Genomic DNA, 21,004 nt, shown 5'->3' with positions numbered 1-21,004 from the left:
GCTTTAATTGTGAGAGTCTTTTTGTTGTGCGTATCTGCAACTCAGCATCTCTGAGTAGCAACTTTCCTTCTCATAATATTGTTACATTCCATCCTGGATTTTCCATTATTTGATTAAAAAATACTGGCATTTGATTAGGCTTGTGGAACTTTCCTGCAGTTTTTATTCTATTCATGGCAGTAATTCACAAGTGGATAAAAGCTTCTTGGTTTTCAAGAGAAGATTTTATCCAATCATGCCGCTGCAAAAGATTCTGAGGATAAGTAATTCACAACAAAATGTTGACTAATAGTGTTGATCTCATGACCATCTGACATAGCTGCTTTACTGTGTAGTCTGGGAAACTATTTTACATGTGTATCATGTAGCCTGGGAAACTATTTTACATGCGTATCATGATACAATCATAATAAGTTCATGCTGCCATAATACTTGTCCTTGTTAAAAGTGCAAGTTGTAAAGCAATCACTTCTAATTACTGTGTTTCCAAAGATACGGTATACAATGCCACTGAAAATGGACTGCTACATACTTTCAATCCATTGTCTGTACTGCACAGCACCTGAAGCCTTGTCTCAAAAACCTGGTAAAGTTGCACATTATGTTTATAAACTATGAAGCATGTTTCTAGAGGTAATTTTTGTGATGAAGGCCATTAGGAAATGGTTAAGTTGAAGGTAAGCCCAATATAGTCATTATTCCATCCTGTATTTTCCATTGTTTGACAACAGTTAAAGTTTCCTGTAGCAAACTGCCTTTCAAATACATAGAGTTTAATTTTATTGCCATATTAATAATCACTAGATGCTTCCCTTGCAGTGCACATTTAACTTATTTAAATGTCTCATTATATCTCTGAGAAAATGTGTGCGTGCACAACAGAGTAAGGTGCCAATGCAGTGAAATACGCCTGCCTGGAAGATAGCCTATCACCTGCACCTGACTAGCAGGTGAGCTATGTGCACTAATGGATGTGTGTGAGACAGGGTTGGTCTAGCCTATCCAATAAGATCACAGACATTTAAAAATTGTTGTCAGTTTGCTACCTATCCACTACTGAATCAATAGATGAAAGGTTGACAGACTTGTTTCTCAGTATTTCCTAGATAAGCTTTTTAACTTTTTAACATACTTCATGTTATTGTTTGTTGGCATTAAAGCAGCTCTTTCATGCACCCATCAATGCAACTTGTGTTTTTCTTATATATCCACATATGCTATAGCTGTTAATTCATTATAGTGAAATAAAATCAGAATACTAGTGGGATTGACAGGAAATCCTCACTTGCTAACAAGCAGAAATTGCTGAGCAAATTGTTGTGCACCTGTTTCTGAGTATCATCAGATTAGTTGTGAAACATATTTGGCATGCTTGTTTCCTTAAGGCCAATGAGTGGAAACAAGCACTAAGTTCACATTAGGGGATATTAAAAATCTCCTGCCAGGAGAACAAAACCACCTATACACTACTCATTTCCCTATATCTCACAAAGCGTAATCAAATGCTTTTGTTGCCATTTTGTGAGTCATAACTGATTCAAACAAACTGATAATGTTGCACTTTGTTTTAATAAAAGCTTCTGCTTATGTTACAAACAGGTTGTTGTGCGATCTACAGATTCATCTGTACATTCACAGCTAAATGCACTATTGAACTGCCGACAACAGTGTTGATGCAATCCTCAAAGATGCCACAGCCAAGTGCCCTCCCTGATGAACCAGGAAAATACTAAACAAGATTCATTTTCATTTCCTCTGGATGTTTAATGAAATAAATACCATCACTTCCAGCCTGTATGGCGCTTAACAGTCTGACACAGGCTTGCCTTGGATCAGTGACCAACAGTTGTCTATGATTTTACACAAATACTTGAATGGCATTAATTTTGTTGTTATTTTCCTACCAAATACTCATCTATGACCTCTTAGTCACTTTTATGTGGCTCCTGAAGCCTATGTTGCAAGAGAGTCAAGAGAGTGTTGCTAGTAATAGACAATACCGGTCCTCAAGGAATATAAATGTTTGGTTAAAAACTTCCTAAGACTGTAAGCTGAGTGAAGGATTGATATGCATTTTCCACATTTTGCATGACACTGTGTTTGCTGAAATGTTTTTTTAAATTTATTCCAAAGACTTTTTTGATTTTATGAGATACATGTTGCTGAGTTGCTTTGGGAATCAAATGCCTGTGTCAATGATGTGTCCCAATGCTGAGCATTTTGTCACTGTATTGTATTTTGCGTCAAACATATTTGACTTGCCAAATATTGACAATATGGTCCATAAATTTAGCAAATTATTATGAGGACTATAACATATATGGATTACATTTGACATTTAGAGGAAAGAAGAAAATTCCAAGAGCAATGAAGATGTAAGAATATGTTTCTTGACCCAGTGTCATCATCATGATCATTATCATCTTGTAGAGCCAGCTATTGGTTGGGTCTGTGTGAAACATAAGCCTCTCTATCATCTTCTATCTTCCCACCATCTCTCTGTCTCCACCTTGATCTAGCCTTCTACTTTCCTTCTTCACTTCTTTCACCCACCAGTCCCTTCATCTTCCTCTTGGGGTTTTTTTTTTTCCTTGTCTCTTTCATCTTGTGTATATTTATGGGTACATTTTCCTCCATTCGCTTATCACATCCACAGAATCTAAGTCTTCATTCCTATATCCTATCCTGTAGTGGATCCTCCTCCACTAATTCTATGATCCTCTCACTCCTTAACCTATTCGTCTTTCTCATTCCAATACTATTTCTCAAGAAGTTCCTCTCTTTAGCTCATATTTTACTTCTTGTTCTTCTTTTCATCACCCAGATCTTCGAGACATATGTCAGGATGGGGACACACTACACCTGATACATAGCCATTTTCCTGTTTTGAAGCTTTAAACACTCTTCTGGACAGTAGATCTATTTCATTTCATAGTGGTGTTCCTGTTGCTGTCTTACAGCAGAAGTTAGATCTACTGTAGACGTTCCTACTATGAATCTGTGTTTCTCCCCTCTCACCCTTCCTTCTATTTTTGTCCAAATTTGTGTTTCCAAAATTCACCAAAAACCTTTGCATTTGGTTCATCAATGTCATTCCCCAATATATTTTGCACTCTTTTTCTAACACTGTTCTTGAAGATCAGGACAGTTATTCCCTTCTTCCTGTCTTCTGGAGTCCTTCTCTCTTTCCACTCAATTTCCACCACTCAACAGTGTCACTGTATTCCCAACTCTTCTGCTGTTCCACCATTAATATACTCATCTCATCCATTTCTGGTGCCTTCCGCCCTTTCGTCTTTCTCAAAGCATCTTTAACTTCCCTCCATTTTAAGTCCTTTTCTGTTTGCATTTCCTCTTATTTGCCTTCCATTTCTTGCTCCTCATCCAGGTCTCCATTTGGTTTCAAGAGTTCTTAAAAATCCTCCTTGCACATGATCTTGAGTTTGTCCTTACTTTCCATGTCTTTGACACTTTTATTTACCATTCAAACATAGTCTGCCATATCATTCTGCCTCTTATTTTTATTTTTAATCCTCCCATATAGTACCTTTTAAAATCTTCACTGTTCTCCTCTATTGTTCTAGCCCACTCTTACACCTGCCTCCTTCTCTTCTCTATTACCACTCTTTTTTCACTCTTTTCTTCTTGTCGGGTACTCACCTCTTGTCTTTACTGTCCTATTCAGGAACCATACCCTAAAGGCTCTATTCTTTCACTGCACTATATATTTCATTTCTTTGTTCCACTATGTTTCTTTTCATCTGTTTTTATTGTTTGTCCTCCCATATACTACTTTCACTGTGCTTACTAATGTTCTCTTAAATCCTCCCCTTACCGCTTCCACTGTTTTTGGTTCATCCACTGGGAGATTCTCCTTCAATGTTCTATGATACTCTATCCTGCTCTCTTTTTTCAGCCTTTATATCCTTAAATGCCTATCCTGCTTTTCTGTCCCTTCCTTATCCTGAACCCCTCTCTGGTACATCATTAGTAGGTGATAATCACTATCCAAGACCTCTTATAGTATTACCTTGATATATGTGATGTTCCTATTCATCTTACTGACATAGAGCATATAGTCAACTCTTAATTTTCTACTCAAATCATTACTACACCAGGTAATCTTGTGGCTCTCCTTTTTTCTGAACCAGGATTTCCAAGCTTACAAACATTTCCTTCAGCAGAAATCCAGCAATCTTTCACCTATCTCTTTACAAATGCCCCAACCCTCTGCTAGATGCACATTTTCATACCCTAGTCATTCTCTTCCAGCAAGTGTGATTAAATCCCACATTACTGTGACATTCTTTCCTCCCAGCTATTTCTGCATTTCTTCTTCAAGGTCTTGTTTTCTGCGGAAGTGCAGCCTACCTGTGAGACATATACTTGTTAGTACCTCCATGGCCTTTCTCTTCTGTTATATTTTTATCTTCATCATCTTATCATTTATTCTTTCCACTGCTTCTTTTAACCTGTCCCTCTCTGCTACCTCTTCCATTGTCATTCTCCTTCCTTGTCCTTTATGACCTGTTTCTACCAATCCCAATGCATCCAACTACCTTCTTTCCATCATATCCACAATCTCCTTCACCTTCCCAATCAACATCAGAATAACCATCATTCCAAATTGTAATCTATGTTTATAGCCAGGTCATTATTTGTTATATTTATCCATTCCAAGGCTCACTGCATTCTCGAAGCAGAGGGACACAGTGTAAGGTTCTAAAATCACTACTCCAACAGTCCAGAGCAATAAGTTACATTCTCAAACAGTGATGCCACACTGACAGAAACTAAACATGCCAGCATAAGCTATCTTAGAAATAGTAACAAAATCCCAGTCAAGTAGTTACCTTCGAAATCTTACCACAGTATTGTAAAGAGAGAGAGAGAGAGAGAGAGAGAGAGAGAGAGAGAGAGAGAGAGAGAGAGAGAGAAATAGTCTATCAGATGTGATAAAAAACGATGTAATGAAGACTTCCAATGATCTTTAACAAGTTTGCTTAGTCTATGGAGATGATGCTGATGTGATGCTTAAAGCTAACAGCAGCAGAGAAGAGGTAGCCACACTAATCAACAGCTCAGTGGTGGAAAAGACTCAAAACTATATAATGGAGAGGTAGCCAAAATATTTCCATTGTTGTTGTTGTGGTCTTCAGTCCTGAGACTGGTTTGATGCAGCTCTCCATGCTACTCTATCCTGTGCAAGCTTCTTCATCTCCCAGTACCTACTGCAACCCACATCCTTCTGAATCTGCTTAGTGTATTGATCTCTTGGTCTCCCTCTACGATTTTTACCCTCCACGCTGCCCTCCAATGCTAAATTTGTGATCCCTCGATGCCTCAGAACATGTCCTACCAACCGATCCCTTCTGCTAGTCAAGTTGTGCCACAAACTTCTCTTCTCCCCAATCCTATTCAATACCTCCTCATTAGTTACGTGATCTACCCACCTTATCTTCAGCATTCTTCTGTAGCACCACATTTCGAAAGCTTCTATTCTCTTCTTGTCCAAACTAGTTATCGTCCATGTCTCACTTCCATACATGGCTACACTCCATACAAATACTTTCAGAAACGACTTCCTGACACCTAAATCTATATTCAATGTTAACAAATTTCTCTTCTTGAGAAACGCTTTCCTTGCCATTGCCAGTCTACATTTTATATCCTCTCTACTTCGACCATCATCGGTTATTTTACTCCCTAAATAGCAAAACTCCTTTACTACTTTAAGTGTCTCATTTCCTAATCTAATTCCCTCAGCATCACCCGACTTAATTTGACTACATTCCATTATCCTCATTTTGCTTTTGTTGATGTTCATCTTATATCCTCCTTTCAAGACACTGTCCATTCCGTTCAACTGCTCTTCCAAGTCCTTTGCTGTCTCTGACAGAATTACAATGTCATCGGCGAACCTCAAAGTTTTTATTTCTTCTCCATGAATTTTAATACCTACTCCGAATTTTTCTTTTGTTTCCTTTACTGCTTGCTCAATATACAGATTGAATAACATCGGGGAGAGGCTACAACCCTGTCTCACTCCTTTCCCAACCACTGCTTCCCTTTCATGCCCCTCGACTCTTATAACTGCCATCTGGTTTCTGTACAAATTGTAAATAGCCTTTCGCTCCCTGTATTTTACCCCTGCAACCTTCAGAATTTGAAAGAGAGTATTCCAGTCAACATTGTCAAAAGCTTTCTCTAAGTCTACAAATGCTAGAAACGTAGGTTTGCCTTTTCTTAATCTTTCTTCCGAGATAAGTCGTAAGGTCAGTATTGCCTCATGTGTTCCAACATTTCTACGGAATCCAAACTGATCTTCCCCGAGGTCGGCTTCTACCAGTTTTTCCATTCGTCTGTAAAGAATTCGCGTTAGTATTTTGCTGCTGTGACTTATTAAACTGATAGTTCGGTAACTTTCACATCTGTCAACACCTGCTTTCTTTGGGATTGGAATTATTATATTCTTCTTAAAGTCTGAGGGTATTTCGCCTGTCTCATACATCGTGCTCACCAGATGGTAGAGTTTTGTCATGACTGGCTCTTCCGAGGCCATCAGTAGTTCTAATGGAATGTTGGCTACTCCCGGGGCCTGGTTTTGACTCAGGTCTTTCAGTGCTCTGTCAAACTCTTCACGCAGTATCTTATCTCCCATTTCATCTTCATCTACATCCTCTTCCATTTCCATAATATTGTCCTCAAGTACATCGCCCTTGTATAAACCCTCTATATACTCCTTCCACCTTTCTGCTTTCCCTTCTTTGCTTAGAACTGGATTGCCATCTGAGCTCTTGATATTCATACAAGTGGTTCTCTTCTCTCCAAAGGTCTCTTTAATTTTCCTGTGGGCAGTATCTATCTTACCCCTAGTGAGACAAGCCTCTACATCCTTACATTTGTCCTCTAGCCATCCCTGCTTAGCCATTTTGCACTTCCTGTCGATTTCATTTTTGAGACGTTTGTATTCCTTTTTGCCTGCTTCATTTACTGCATTTTTATATTTTCTCCTTTCATCAATTAAATTCAATATTTCTTCTGTTACCCAAGGATTTCTACTAGCCCTCGTCTTTTTACCTACTTGATCCTCTGCTGCCTTCACCACTTCATCCCTCAGAGCTACCCATTCTTCTTCTACTGTATTTCTTTCCCCCATTCCTGTCAATTGTTCCCTAATGCTCTCCCTGAAACTCTCTACAACATCTGGTTCTTTCAGTTTATCCAGGTCCCATCTCCTTAAATTCCCAGCTTTTTGCAGTTTCTTCAGTTTCAATCTGCAGTTCATAACCAATAGATTGTGGTCAGAATCTACATCTGCTGCAGGAAATGTCTTACAGTTTGAAACCTGGTTCCTAAATCTCTGTCTTACCATTATATAATCTATCTGAAACCTGTCAGTATCTCCAGGCTTCTTCCATGTATACAGCCTCCTTTCATGACTCTTGAACCAAGTGTTAGCTATGATTAAGTTATGCTCTGTGCAAAATTCTACAAGGCGGCTTCCTCTTTCATTCCTTCCCCCCAATCCATATTCACCTACTATGTTTCCTTCTCTCCCTTTTCTTACTGACGAATTCCAGTCACCCATGACTATTAAATTTTCGTCTCCCTTCACTACCTGAATAATTTCTTATATCTCGTCATACATTTCACCAATTTCTTCATCATCTGCAGAGCTAGTTGGCATATAAACTTGTACTACTGTAGTAGGCATGGGCTTTGTGTCTATCTTGGCCACAATAATGCGTTCACTATGCTGTTTGTAGTAGCTAACCCGCACTCCTATTTTTTTATTGATTATTAAACCTACTCCTGCATTACCCCTATTTGATTTTGTATTTATAACCCTGTAATCACCTGACCAAAAGTCTTGTTCCTCCTGCCACCGAACTTCACTAATTTCCACTATATCTAACTTTAACCTATCCATCTCCCTTTTTAAATTTTCTAACCTACCTGCCCGATTAAGTGATCTGACATTCCACGCTCCGATCCGTAGAACGCCAGTTTTCTTTTTCCTGATAACGACGTCCTCTTGAGTAGTCCCCGCCCGGAGATCCGAATGGGGGACTATTTTACCTCCGGAATATTTTACCCAAGAGGACGCCATCATCAATTAATCATACAGTAGAGCTGCATGCCCTCGGGAAAAATTATGGCTGTAGTTTCCCCTTGCTTTCAGCCGTTCGCAGTACCAGCACAGCAAGGCCGTTTTGGTTAATGTTACAAGGCCAGATCAGTCAATCATCCAGACTGTTGCCCCTGCAACTACTGAAAAGGCTGCTGCCCATCTTCAGGAACCACATGTTTGTCTGGCCTCTCAACAGATACCCCTCCGTTGTGGTTGCACCTACGGTACGGCCATCTGTATCGCTGAGGCACGCAAGCCTCCCCACCAACGGCAAGGTCCATGGTTCATATGCCACCAAAATATTCAGTCAGCCGCAAATGTAATTTTAAATACAGAGATTTTGCTAAACATGTACTACAGTTTATTTGAGTACTGTACCTCACAGAAGATAGACTAATCACAATTCAGAGTAAAACAATGGTGTTATGGTACATATTTACTTGAGCTAAGACAGTGAATAAAAGGAGGAGATATTTCCATTCTTAAAAGAAGATGATGGAAGACCGTGCATAATCATATCAAATGGCAGGTATAAGTGAAAAAATTTGTGTTTTAATGCAGTATAGGACACACATGGAAGGAAATGATCAGTTACTGAGAAGTGTACAGTCAGATAATACTGCATCACTGTAGCAAAAACAAAAGAACAAATATTAACTCATATCCAATAATACGTAGTGGACAAGGATATATCAGTGACAAATTGGAGTTTTAATCAGTTTAAGACACATGTGGAAGGAAGTGATCAATTACAAGGAAGCGTAGTCAGATAATTGTGAATTACTAAAGCAAAAACAAAAAAGAACATATGGTAACCTACATCCTATGAAACACAATGGGCCAGCATGACTGATCCTTGTTGCAAATAACGTGCTGATTTACCATTCTCAACTAGAGGCAAAGCTGCACAACATTTCACAAAACTAATTGTGATCACTCAAGATCATCTGTCAAGGTTATGATAACTGCTGCCTATCAGACTGGGGTTAGTTGTTGTCGTTGTTGTGGTCTTCAGTCCTCAGACTGGCTTGATGCTGCTCTCCATGCCACTCTATCCTGTGCAAGTTTCTTCATCTCCAAGTAAATACTGCAACCTACATCCTTCTGAATCTGTTTAGTGTATTCATCTCTTAGTTTCCCTCTACAATTTTTACCCTCCATGCTGCCCTCCAATACTAAATTGGTGATCCCTTGATGCCTCAGAATATGTTCTACCAACTGATCCCTTCTTCTAGTCAAGCTGTGCCACAAATTCCTGCTCTCCCCAATTCTATTCAGTACCTCCTCATTAGTTATGTGATCTACCCATTTAATCTTCAGCATCCTTCTGTAGCACCACATTTCAAAGGCTTCTATTCTCTTCTTGTCTAAACTATTTATCGTCCATGTTTCACTTCCATACATGCCTATACTCCATACAAATACTTTCAGAAAAGATTTCCTTACACATAAATCTATACTGGATGTTAACAAATTTCTCTTCTCCAGAAACGCTTTCCTAGCCATTGCTAGTCTACATTTTGTATCCTCTCTACTTCAACCATCATCAGTTATTTTGCCTCCCAAATAGCAAAATTCATTTACTACTTTAAGTGTCTCATTTCCTAATCTAATTCCCACAGCATCACCTGATTTAATTCAAATACATTCCATTATCCTGGTTTTGCTTTTATTGATATTCATCTTAATCCTCCTTTCAAGACACTATCCATTCTGTTCAACTGCTCTTCCAGGTCCTTTTCTGCCTCTGACAGAATTACAATGTCATCAGCAAACTTCAAAGTTTTTATTTATTTTCCATGGATTTTAATTCCTACTCCAATTTTTTCTTTTGTTTCCTTTACTGATTGCTCAATATACAAACTGAATTGATACTGAGGTTAAAACCATACTAAAATGACAATGTATATACTCAGAGTGTGTTGTAATAGATTGCATCACTTTCTAATAGTGACCCAGTGTGATGCTGCAAAGCTGACAACTGTTTATTTGCTGTTTAAAAGCTTTTGGGGTGAATTGTTCAATCACGATAGTTACAGAACTTTTCACCATTCGATTTTAGAAGACACACTTCAATCGATACTGCTATGTGCCTGATGCACGTGTCATGCCTTCTGTAAGAGACTGATATCTTATAAAAATCAAGGAATTACTTTATTTCAAGGATTTCTTTTTCCACTTCTTCATTTTTGCCTCAATAAGTGGTGTAGTAAGTACATATTGGAGTGTCTTGTAATAAAGTTTTTACATGAAAAGTTATCATTTTATAGCTTATCCTTATAACTGATTCACTGACAGTTAAAACATCAGAAACTGTGAATTTCATCTGCAAACCAAACAAAATAAGCAGCTTCCAAAACAGTAACAACAACAATTACACAACTGATCACTTACCATCAATAATACCCTCCAAAACAACATCTGCTCCTTGATCAACAATCACTCCATTGAGTGGACTGATAAATCGGGGACCAACTGATTTCCTGACTGGTTTCGGAGAAGCCACTGGAGTTGAGTAGCTTGATGTTGAGCTCTCTTGGCTTTCCTCTGCGGCATTTGATACCTTCAAGAAGGATGTTTGGTGAATATCAGGCTTATCTTTATCCACTTGATGTACTTCCACTGTTTTGTGACTTTCAACCTAAAAAAAAAAAAAACTGCATTTTAGAACAACCACAAAAACCATTTTACATATTCATTCACTTGTTAAAGATAATGCCCTCTGTGCTGACACTAGCTTCTATTCAAGAACAAAACTGAGAGCCCAAGAGGCAGTCTAAGTTTATGCAATGCCTAGAGTGCTGACAAAATATGGGGCCTCTACTGAGCTATATGTACTCTACTTTTTTTATATTTTAAAACCATTAACTGATCAACATGGAACACAATACTCAAGACATTAGGATCTGACTGTAAAAGCTTCACTGACTGGAATTCAATTTTCACCCTAGTTCATGCAACGAACCCAGTTCATGAACTCACTATGTTGTGTAACACTAAATTTCGATCAAATGAACAAGATTCAGTGTTGACCCATATTAGCACAAAACATGCTTGGCAACATCACTAAATCTGTTATTGACCAGATAATTGCACTTTTACAGCAGATTGTAGTAATGTATTGCTGATGTTTAGTATTTATTATTGACAATATTGTCACACCAATGTGTAACAGTCTTCTCATTATGCCTGGCTGCCTGCAACATGTCATCTTTATGGTGCGTAGCAATCTATCCTTTTCCTAACATTGTTGATATTCCTACCTGGAATTTCCATTGTATTTATTATTGACATTTTCTTGTCACAAAGATGGAGGAAATAGCAGTTTTTATGTGAAAACTCTTTAAAGATTTTTAAATAAAAGAAATGTTTTTCAAATTCTACATCTTTATTATTCAAATCTATATACTTATTTCTCAACATAGTAACCCTGGCTATGCACAAATTTCGCACAATGAGGACCAGATTGTTGACACAGTCACTGTAGAATGTTTGATTTTGTTGATGGAGTAACACCCTCACCTCTGACTGCACCAGTTCATACTATCAAAGTGAAGTTCTTGTAGGTGTTCTTTAAGCTTTGGGAACCAATAAAAATTGGATGGGCCAAGTTGGGACTGTGTGGAGGATGGATTAGGACAGCGAAATCAAGGCATTAGATTTTTGTAGATGTCGTAGCCCTAATGTGTGGTCTGGCATTGTCATACTGAAGGAGAGAATACTCCACATGTGGACAAACTGTTTGAATTCATGCTTTCAGTTTTTGAGGGTTTCACAGTACCTTGCAGAACTTATAATGGTACTTTTATGCATGAATTCCAAATTTACCACACCCTGAACATCCCAGAACAGTGTAAGCATTATTCTGCTAGCTGGTGGCATTGCCTTAAACTTTTTTAGCATTGGTGATCCTATGTGGCAAAACTCTGCTGATGCTCTCTTGTCCTTGGGGTCAAATGGTTAACCCAGCTATTATCACCTGTCACACATTGTTGTTAAGGAACCCATCACCCTCATGCTCAAAAATGCAAAAGAAATTGTTGACTGGTGCCCAGTCTCCTCTGTTTCATGTCAGGACTGAGCATTTGAGGCATTCACTGTGCACACAGCTTTCTGTACTGCAGTTGTGCAACGACAGCCTGTACACGTTCTTGTGATATGCCATATTTACTTGAGAGCTGTCTCTGTGTCATCCAATGATTGTCCCTAATGAGTTCATCGACCTGATTCTGATGAGTCTCATCAGTTGCCAAACTTGGTCATCCACTCCGAGTTCTGTCTCATACGCTGATGTTAGCACCACCGTTTACTCCATTACAAGCATGAACAACCTGACGTCGCACATTACTGTGTTGATACAATCATCACCATACACAGCTTTCATTCTTCTGTGGATTTTGATTGGAGGAATATTTCCTGCATGTAGAAACTCAACTATAGCATGTTGTTTCACCCACACCAACAGTTACATTCCATACTACCATGTTACACACTACAATTTGGAGTCCTGTACTGATAGAGGATTACAACTTGCATCAGCAAAGCAGGAAAATCAATTGAATAATATGCATGATAAGTAATATCTCAACTGATATTGAGAAAAGAATAAAAAATTTGACGACATTACTTTCCAGCATGATCTCGTATACATGGGAAACATTGTTACCAAAGGTCTCCACAAGATATTGACCAATTTGTTTCAGGTTTATACGCAATACTCTATTGAACATGCAGACAGACACAGGTTATAATGTTTTAAACATATGTAATATACAAATATAAATGCAATACTTAATGGTGGAAACACTGTTACCTTGTTATCAAAAATCCTGAATAGTGTTTGACCAATTTACTCTGATAGTTCAGACATAAACCACATAATTTTTAACATATAAAAGTTTCTGTAATATAAACAACAATGTACAGGTTTTCTGTGAAAAGCGACTGCAAGAAAGAAAATGATGTGCTGTGCTCTCCTGTGAAAATGTGTACTTTAGTTTTCATTGTCACAGTCTGTTGTAACTAGAGTAGCAGGGTACTTAAACTATTGTACAAATTATTTCTCCCACCTATATTCTTTCTCATTACATATAATTTTAATTGAAAATTGTAGACACAGTACTGTGCTGTTTAGTTTTCTTTCTTACAGTTGGATTTCACAGAAAACAGGAAAGTTGCATTTATGGCTTATCAGCTTATGATTAGAATACTACTACAGAATCTGAATTTGCAGTAACAATAAATAAGGCTTGAGGTCAGAGAGAGGGGGAAGAGACAATTGACATGGGGTGCGGGTAAGGAGGACGAATGGGGCAAGGAGGAAGGTGCAGGGGGAGGGGGGGGGGAGATGCAGAGTGGGGTGGGCGAAAGTGTAGTGCTGCTTGTGGGAGTGTGTGAGGAAATGGGGGAGACAGAAGAGGGCTGCTAGGTGCAATTGGGAAGGGGTAGGTAAGCGGAGGACAGGGATTTACAAAGGTGGAAGCCAAAGAAGTTACAGGAATGTAGGAAATGATGCAGGGAGAGTTTCCATCTGCGCAATTCAGAAAAACTGGTGTTGGTAGCAAGGACACAGGTGGCACAGGCTGTGAAGCAATAATTGAAGTGAAGCACATTTTGTTGTGCTGCACATGGCCTTGCCGCAGTGGCTACACCGGTTCCCATGAGATCACCAAAGTTAAGCGCTTTCGGGCGTGGTCGGCACTTCGATGGGTGACCATCCAGGCTGCCATGCACTGTTGCCATTTTTCGGGGTGCACTTGGCCTTGTGATGCCAATTGAGGAGCTACTCGACTGAATAGTAGGGGCTTCGGTCAAGGATACCATCTTACGACCGGGAGAGCGGTGTGCTGACCCCACACCCCTCCTATCCGCATCCGTAGGCCACTCGTGGCCTGAAGACAGAGTGCTCGGCCACAGTTTGTCGGTCGCCATTCATACCCACAGGCAGTTTGTTAGTCGTTATCCCCATGTAGAAAGAAGAAGAGTGGTTGTAGCTTAGTTTGTAGATTATGTGACTGCTTTCACAGGTAGCCCTGACTCTGGTAGGACAGAAGATGCCTTTGACCAGACTGGAATAGGTGTTGGTGAGAGGATGTATGGGACAGGTCTTACACCTAGGGATATGACCCATGAGGCAATGGACTGCAAAGTAATTACGGATGAGGATACTGCGTATGTTCGATAGGTGGCAGAATATGACTGTGGGATGGGTGGGATATTCCTCATTTTTGGGCACGACAAGATGGAGACTGTTATTCAGTTGCTCCAGACCTGGGTGGTTCTGAGTCAAGAGGGGAGTGCTACTTTGTGGCCATACAGTGGGTATGTGGGAGGTGGTAAGTGACTGTAGAGACAAGGACAGTAGATGTGTTTATGTACAAGTTTGGGAGGGTATATTTGGTCTGTGAAAGCCTCAGTGGGACCCTTGGTACACTTGGAGTTGGACTGCTTGTCACTACAGATGCGATTCATGGGTGGCAATGCTGTATTGAAGTGACTTCTTGGTATGGAATGGGTGACAGCTGTAGAAGTGGAGGTATTGTTAGTGGTTGGTAGGTTTGATAAGGATGTGGGTACTGATGTAGCTACCTCTGTGGTGGAGGTCAACATTGAGGAAGGAGGACCAAGTGAAGGTGTTGAGGTTGAAGGTTGGGGAAGAAGGTGTTGAGGTTTTGGAGGAATGTGGACAGGGTGTCCACACCCTTGTACCAGATCCTGAAGATATCAATGAATCTGAACCAGATGAAGGTTTTGGGATTCTGGGTGGTTAGGAAGGATTCCTTCAGATGGCCCATGAATAGGTTGGCACAGAATGGTGCCAAGCGAGTGCTCATTACTGTAACACACATTTGTTTGTAGATGATGTGTTCAAAGGAGAATTAATTATAGGTGAGGAAGTAAAATTATCAGTCACAGTCAGATTCAATAGTAAGGAAAAAACACTTTGTACAATTAATAATTCTCTCTTGTAATAAAATGGAAATAAAATTTTTGGTCCACTACCTACTTAGGTCACATGGACACTGAAACTGAGCAAGTGGGCACTTATTTGCAGTAAGGAAGAGAAGAACAAGGTGTCCACAGTTCACTGTTCCTGACCTGTACATACTACCATTTGAATTACCAGCAAGTAGAACTGACAGCTGTTCGACACTGCAAGTGATGGCTTGTACAGACTGTATCAAAATTGATTACAAATTATCATAGATAACATTAAAAAGTAAAATGCATCATATAAAAAACTTAATTTTGTAGGAATTTTCTGGTAGAATGTAAATATTTTAGGAGTAACGGATACCACTCACTGAAAAGCAGACTTATTGAATCATCGACAAACACACAGAAGAGTCAGTTACAAATTAGCACCAATGCAGTCACACAATATCACCCTTGACTGGAACCATTCAACTGTTCCCTTCCTCAGGGCTTTATTATCCATCCATCATGCCCTGAAATGAGGGACTTCCTACCCGAATCCTTCCCACCCATCCTAAAGTGGTGTTCCATCACCCACTCAACTCACACAGTATCCTACACAATCCCTATGCCATTCCCATTCCTAACCCCTAGTCACAGGGATCGTACCCCTGTGGAAGATCCAGCACTTCCTATTCAACTCGTGATACAGGCTTGTCTATGAAAGCAGCCATGTCATATACCAACTCTGCTGCAAACCTTGCATAGCTTTTTCTGTGAGTATTTTAGCATATGCAGGGTTGTGCTCCTGCATATTTGACACATTTATGTATAAGCTTGGCATGCCAAATACGGCCTCTGCCTCAGTGCGTAGGATGTTTAAAGCCTCCTGCAGTTGCCACTGCACGCAGGGGTGCCAGCTGCACCATTACAGGGTGTGCAGGTCATGGTGCATAGTGCAGCACTCTGGCACCTACTTGCATCCATTTGGGCAAGTGTCCATGTGATGATGCATATACTCTTCCATCAGACACATACTTAGGTCAGTGCATTGCCTGTCAATTGCACGTTACACCCCAGGCTCTGACTGACCAACAGCCACTACAAGTCGCAGATATGGTTCAGAAGCCTGCCTCTGTTATTGCCTGCCAATGTGCCATCTCACTCTCACCACGGCCCTCATAAGATGTTGCGCTCCCACTGGCCACTCACGAGGGCATCACTTCACAGTATCTGCATGTTACTGCCCACGAGACCCTTGCCTGATGGGACCATGTCAAAAAGACGCGTTGTTGCTCATCAATGGGCAGCCTACGAGCTCTCAGCCTTGTGGGACTGTGTCACGATTTATCCTTCCTACTCCACATCACTTTGACATTTATGTGCACCTATTAGACACTGCCAAAGATCAGCATTTCTGCTACCAAGTTGTGTGGACAGTCATTCTCAGAATGTATATGTAGTTTAGCCTTGTTAATAAACAGCTGTTATAGCCAAGTGGCAGTAGTGAAGTACTTAACTACTGTCAGTTACACCACTCAGTTAAGAATGCTTCGGTAAAGGCAATGAGGCCAATGGATTTGGGTGGGTATCAGTGCTCTTCTCACATCTACCAAGATCAGTAATGGTGATGAAGCCCATTCGCACGTGTTTTAGTAATTTTTGATATGTATTAGTTAGTTTTCCTGGAGCACGGTTTCTTTTTCAACACTGTTCATGGGTTTTCAACCAAATGGATTTTTGCTTCTGTACTAGTTGATTTTGATGGGGCAATGTATTCATGCTTATTGCGCTGTCAATTGGTTGTCTCGATTTTGGTTGGTGTTTATTTGTGTTTCGCAAATGGCTTCAAAGGTTTTTAGTAGTTGCAAGTATGTGAACTTGGTTTCTTGATAGTTGTTCTGTTTTTCTGCATAGGTCAGGAGGTCCAGTCATGTTATTTACAAGTGTGAATTCTCTTAATTGATGCTGCAAGTCTATGTTGTTTCCATTATTTAAAGGTTCTAGTTCCACTTTGCTGGCAGCAAGGTTTCAGTGTCATTTTGTATTATCATGTCTATCCACTCGGCAGAGCTCTCTTTGACTCTTAGTCACTCAGTTAAAGGGTCTGCAAATTCAAAACCTGTCACAGAGCATAACTCAGATGACTCACGTTTTGGCTAGAAAAGCCCGTGTCTCAGCACGCCACTCCCACTCCTACACTGACTTTTTGGGTGTTTGACGGTCACAAAGTGGAGTGGGCCCTATACCACAACAACTGGAGATAAACTTCATAACATACGGCACAGAAGGTAAGCAGCACAGTGGTTGCTTTACTGTAAATGTGGATGCAGAAGTCTTTTGTCTGTGTCGTCAATTTTTCCCAGACTCTCATCTGGAGGAGAAAGACTGTAACTTATTAGTGGAACGGTTAGACAGTTGCTTTTGGTTGTGCCAATTTCTTGGTTACTGAGAGACAATCTCCCTCACAGTGTTCAAGTGAGCAAGATCATGTACAGTATTCAGACTGGGCATCAATTCTTTGTGAATGGTAAGTTGGGCACTTTCAGCCAGACAGTGTGCCACATTTACTGACTTTATTGAAGTGTGCACCTGTTAGGCACTGTCGAGGGTTGACATTTCTATTATCAAGTTCTGCAGACAGTTGTAGTCTTGTTAACAAATACTTGTTATTGCAAAGTGTTTATCTCACTACTGAGAGTTAACCCCTCAGCTAAGGACACTTTAGGTATGACTACCAATCAGCTGTCCACCAGGATGAATGGCTACCACCAAATTGCTGGAAAGAACAATTTCAATGGCTGCTTTACAGTCAGGGCCATCTGGATCCTCTCCTCCACCATCAGCTTCTCTGAACTATGCAGATGGAAGGTATCCTTGCAACACATCCTTGGTTTCCATAACAATCCTAATCTCAGTATCTGGTAACTCACTGTCCCCACACCCTCCACGCAACAGTTTCCCCTCCCTCCATTCCATCACTGCACCCCAATTCATGTCCTGATGTCACCTTCAGTGTGTTCCGATACCCAGGCATCACATGCCATGTCTATCCTGTGCATCTGCCAACCCTCCCTCCTGCATTCCTTGCGAACAAACCTGCTGCCTCCATCCAAGCTGCTAGCCACCCACCTCAACCTGTTTTCCTGCCTGCTACCTCTCTCTCCCTGAATCCACTGCACCCAACACAATCACCACTCCCAACCTAGTCCACCCTCTTGAAATGCAGCATTGCCATTGTTTGCCCAGCCAGTGTCATGTAGAAGCATAGGTGTGTGAGTGTGTGTGTGTGTGTGTGTGTGTGTGTGTGTGTGTGTGTGTGTGTTGGTTTTCTGAGTGTATTTATACTATAGCTTGAAAAAGGATTACTCCAAATGCTAACAAGTTTTCTTATTTTCTTTGTGTGCCTGTCGATGATGCAACACTTCTGCTTTTTGGTGAGTGGTCTACTCTACACCTACAATATTTACATATTAAAAACTTACAAAGTTTAGATGTATGGACAGAACAAAATTTTATGATACACTCTTTAGGATCATACCAAACAGCAAAACATCATCACACACTGACTGGCAAAGCCTGGCCTGTGCTGTGCTCAGTAGTGGAAGTAGAACACTTAATACTGTGTCATTTGGTGGGAGAGAACAAGCACACTAGATTATCTAAATAGGCTGAAAACAAAGGATGCAAAAAATAAAAAAAAAAAGAATAAAAAAAAAATCACACAAATAGGTTGAAACATGGTGGACACTCAAAATCCATGAAAGGTAGATGTACATAAAATAGGACTATAAAAACAGTACTAAGTGAGCTTGAGCTTAATTCAAATGAACAGCTGTCAGATTTTGGTAGTATTCTGGTCGAACATCTGTAATAATTCACAGGAGACTAGAGTGGAATAATAGAAGCAAATAAAACTGTTCTGCCAATCTGTAGCATTTAAAATTACACTGAATGCATTTATCAAATATTCAAATAGATGCATAATTTTACATCAAGGATCTGTTATCTCCTGTGCTTCCCCATCCAGTGTGAGACCTGTAGCTACATGTTCTGTATAGATGAAATATCTTTGGGTGCCCACACTGTCAATGGAATTTATTGAATATTGCTGTGATAAAAGTACACACCTGAACTGGAGGTTTGCCACCAGATTGCTTGAAAGACTCCTGTGACTCAGAAGAATAACTGTGCACTTCTACTTTCGGCTCTGTGCCTGTAGTCAAAGTTGATGATGTCACTTGACTTGTAGATGATTGCATAAATACAGATCTCTTCACACTGAAAGATGAAGATTCTATTTGCTCTGAAATGTTGCTGTTCAGCAGCGAAGGCAGAGTAGGCGGATCTGAAAATAATAAAAAAAATATTAAAAATAAGAAAGAAATCTGTGTCATCAACAGGTTGGTCTTAAGCTGGCCGTTATGGTCTTCAGTCCGAACACTGGTTTGATGTGTCTCTCCATGCTCGTCTATCCTGTGCAGGCATCTTCATATCTGAATAACTACTGCAACCTACATCCATTTTGCCCTACTTGCTGTATTCACCTCTTGGTCTCCCTTTATGATTTTTACCCCACACACTTGCCTCCAATACCAAATCAACAAGTCCTTGCTGCCTCAGAATGTGTCGTATCAACTGATCCCTTCTTTTAGAAAAGTTGTACCACAAATTTATTTTTCTCCAGTACCACTTCGTTAATCTAATCTTCAACATTCTTCTATAGCACCACGTTCCAAAAGCTTCTATTCCCTTCATGCCTGTACTGCTTGTTATTCAAGTTTCATTTACGTACAAGGCTACAATTCGGAAAAATACCTTAAAAAAACATCATATATACATACACACACACACACATACATATCAGCAGTTATGGACCCTGATCATATGCTGATCTTACAATGTTGATCTTGTGCACTTTGGATCCAGTTCTCATGGACACCAAATCACTGAAGATCATTCTGCCATTCATCGTCCCATCACTTCCTTGGTCTTGCAATTGCACAAGTTCATCAGGTTTTCCCGTAAGCACAGCCTTAGCCTGGCATTTTTCTGGCCTCCTGGTTATAAGCCCTACCAGGCTTATTCTCCACACATTCATTTTTTGAACAATGTTCACTTGTTGCATTAGGTCGTACAGTTCCCAGTTCTTTCTACATCTCTTCACGGACTTCCTAACACTTAAATTAACATTCACACATTATTTCAGTCTTTTCATCAGCACTAGTGCTAGTTAGTATATAAACTTGTACTACTGTGGTGGGCATTGGCTTCTTGTCTATTCTGGTAACAATAATGTGTTAGCTATGCTGTTCACAATAGCTAACCCACAGTTCTATTTTCTTATTCATTATCATGCCTACTCCTATATTACCCGAACTGGATCTTGTATATATCACCCTGTACTTACCTGACCAGAAGTCATGTTCTCCCTGTCTCCACACTTCGAAAATTCTCACTCTATCTAACTTCAACCTATGTGATTCCCTTTTTAAATTCTCCAACCTGCCTACTCAATTAAGCAATCTAACATTCTACAATCTGATTATAAAACGACTGTCTCATTTTTCCTGATGACGATGTCTTCGTGAGTAGTCCCTGCCAAGAGATCCAAACGGAAGACTATTTTACCTCCAGATTATTTTTATCCAAGAGGATGATATCAACATTTAACCATAGAGAATAGATGCTTGTCCTCAAGAAAAATAATGAATGCAGTCTGCCCTTAGTTTCAGCCATTTGCAGCACCAGCTCAGCAAGGTAATGTTGGCAAATGTTACAAGGCCAGATCAGTCAGCTGTCCAGACTGTTGTTGCAACAGCTACAGAGGTGGCTGCTGCCTGTCTTGAGAAACCATATGTTTCTCTGGGCTCTCCACAGGTACTCCTTCATTGTGGCTGCACCTGTAGTATGGTTATTTGTATCATTGAGGCACTCAAGCCACCCCACATCAGC

The 21,004-nt window shown here is 40.1% G+C and overlaps 1 protein-coding gene across 2 annotated transcripts in view; it reads right to left on the bottom strand.

The window, feature by feature from the left end:
* Nucleotides 1-21,004, bottom strand: part of LOC126187459 (titin) — a 947,541-nt gene that overhangs the window by 83,524 nt on the left and 843,013 nt on the right. For both annotated transcript variants that reach the window (XM_049928552.1, XM_049928553.1), the window contains 2 exons: nucleotides 19,180-19,397; nucleotides 10,529-10,775 (listed from right to left, as the gene is read on the bottom strand). In XM_049928552.1, the coding sequence (XP_049784509.1) occupies nucleotides 10,529-10,775; nucleotides 19,180-19,397 (465 nt within the window). The remainder of the gene's footprint in view (nucleotides 1-10,528; nucleotides 10,776-19,179; nucleotides 19,398-21,004) is intronic.

This window comes from Schistocerca cancellata, chromosome 5 (genome assembly GCF_023864275.1).
Source record: "Schistocerca cancellata isolate TAMUIC-IGC-003103 chromosome 5, iqSchCanc2.1, whole genome shotgun sequence".
Lineage (NCBI taxonomy): Eukaryota > Metazoa > Arthropoda > Insecta > Orthoptera > Acrididae > Schistocerca > Schistocerca cancellata.
The sequence above is the reverse complement of the archived record's forward strand: the minus strand, read 5'-3'. Positions and strand labels throughout refer to the sequence as shown.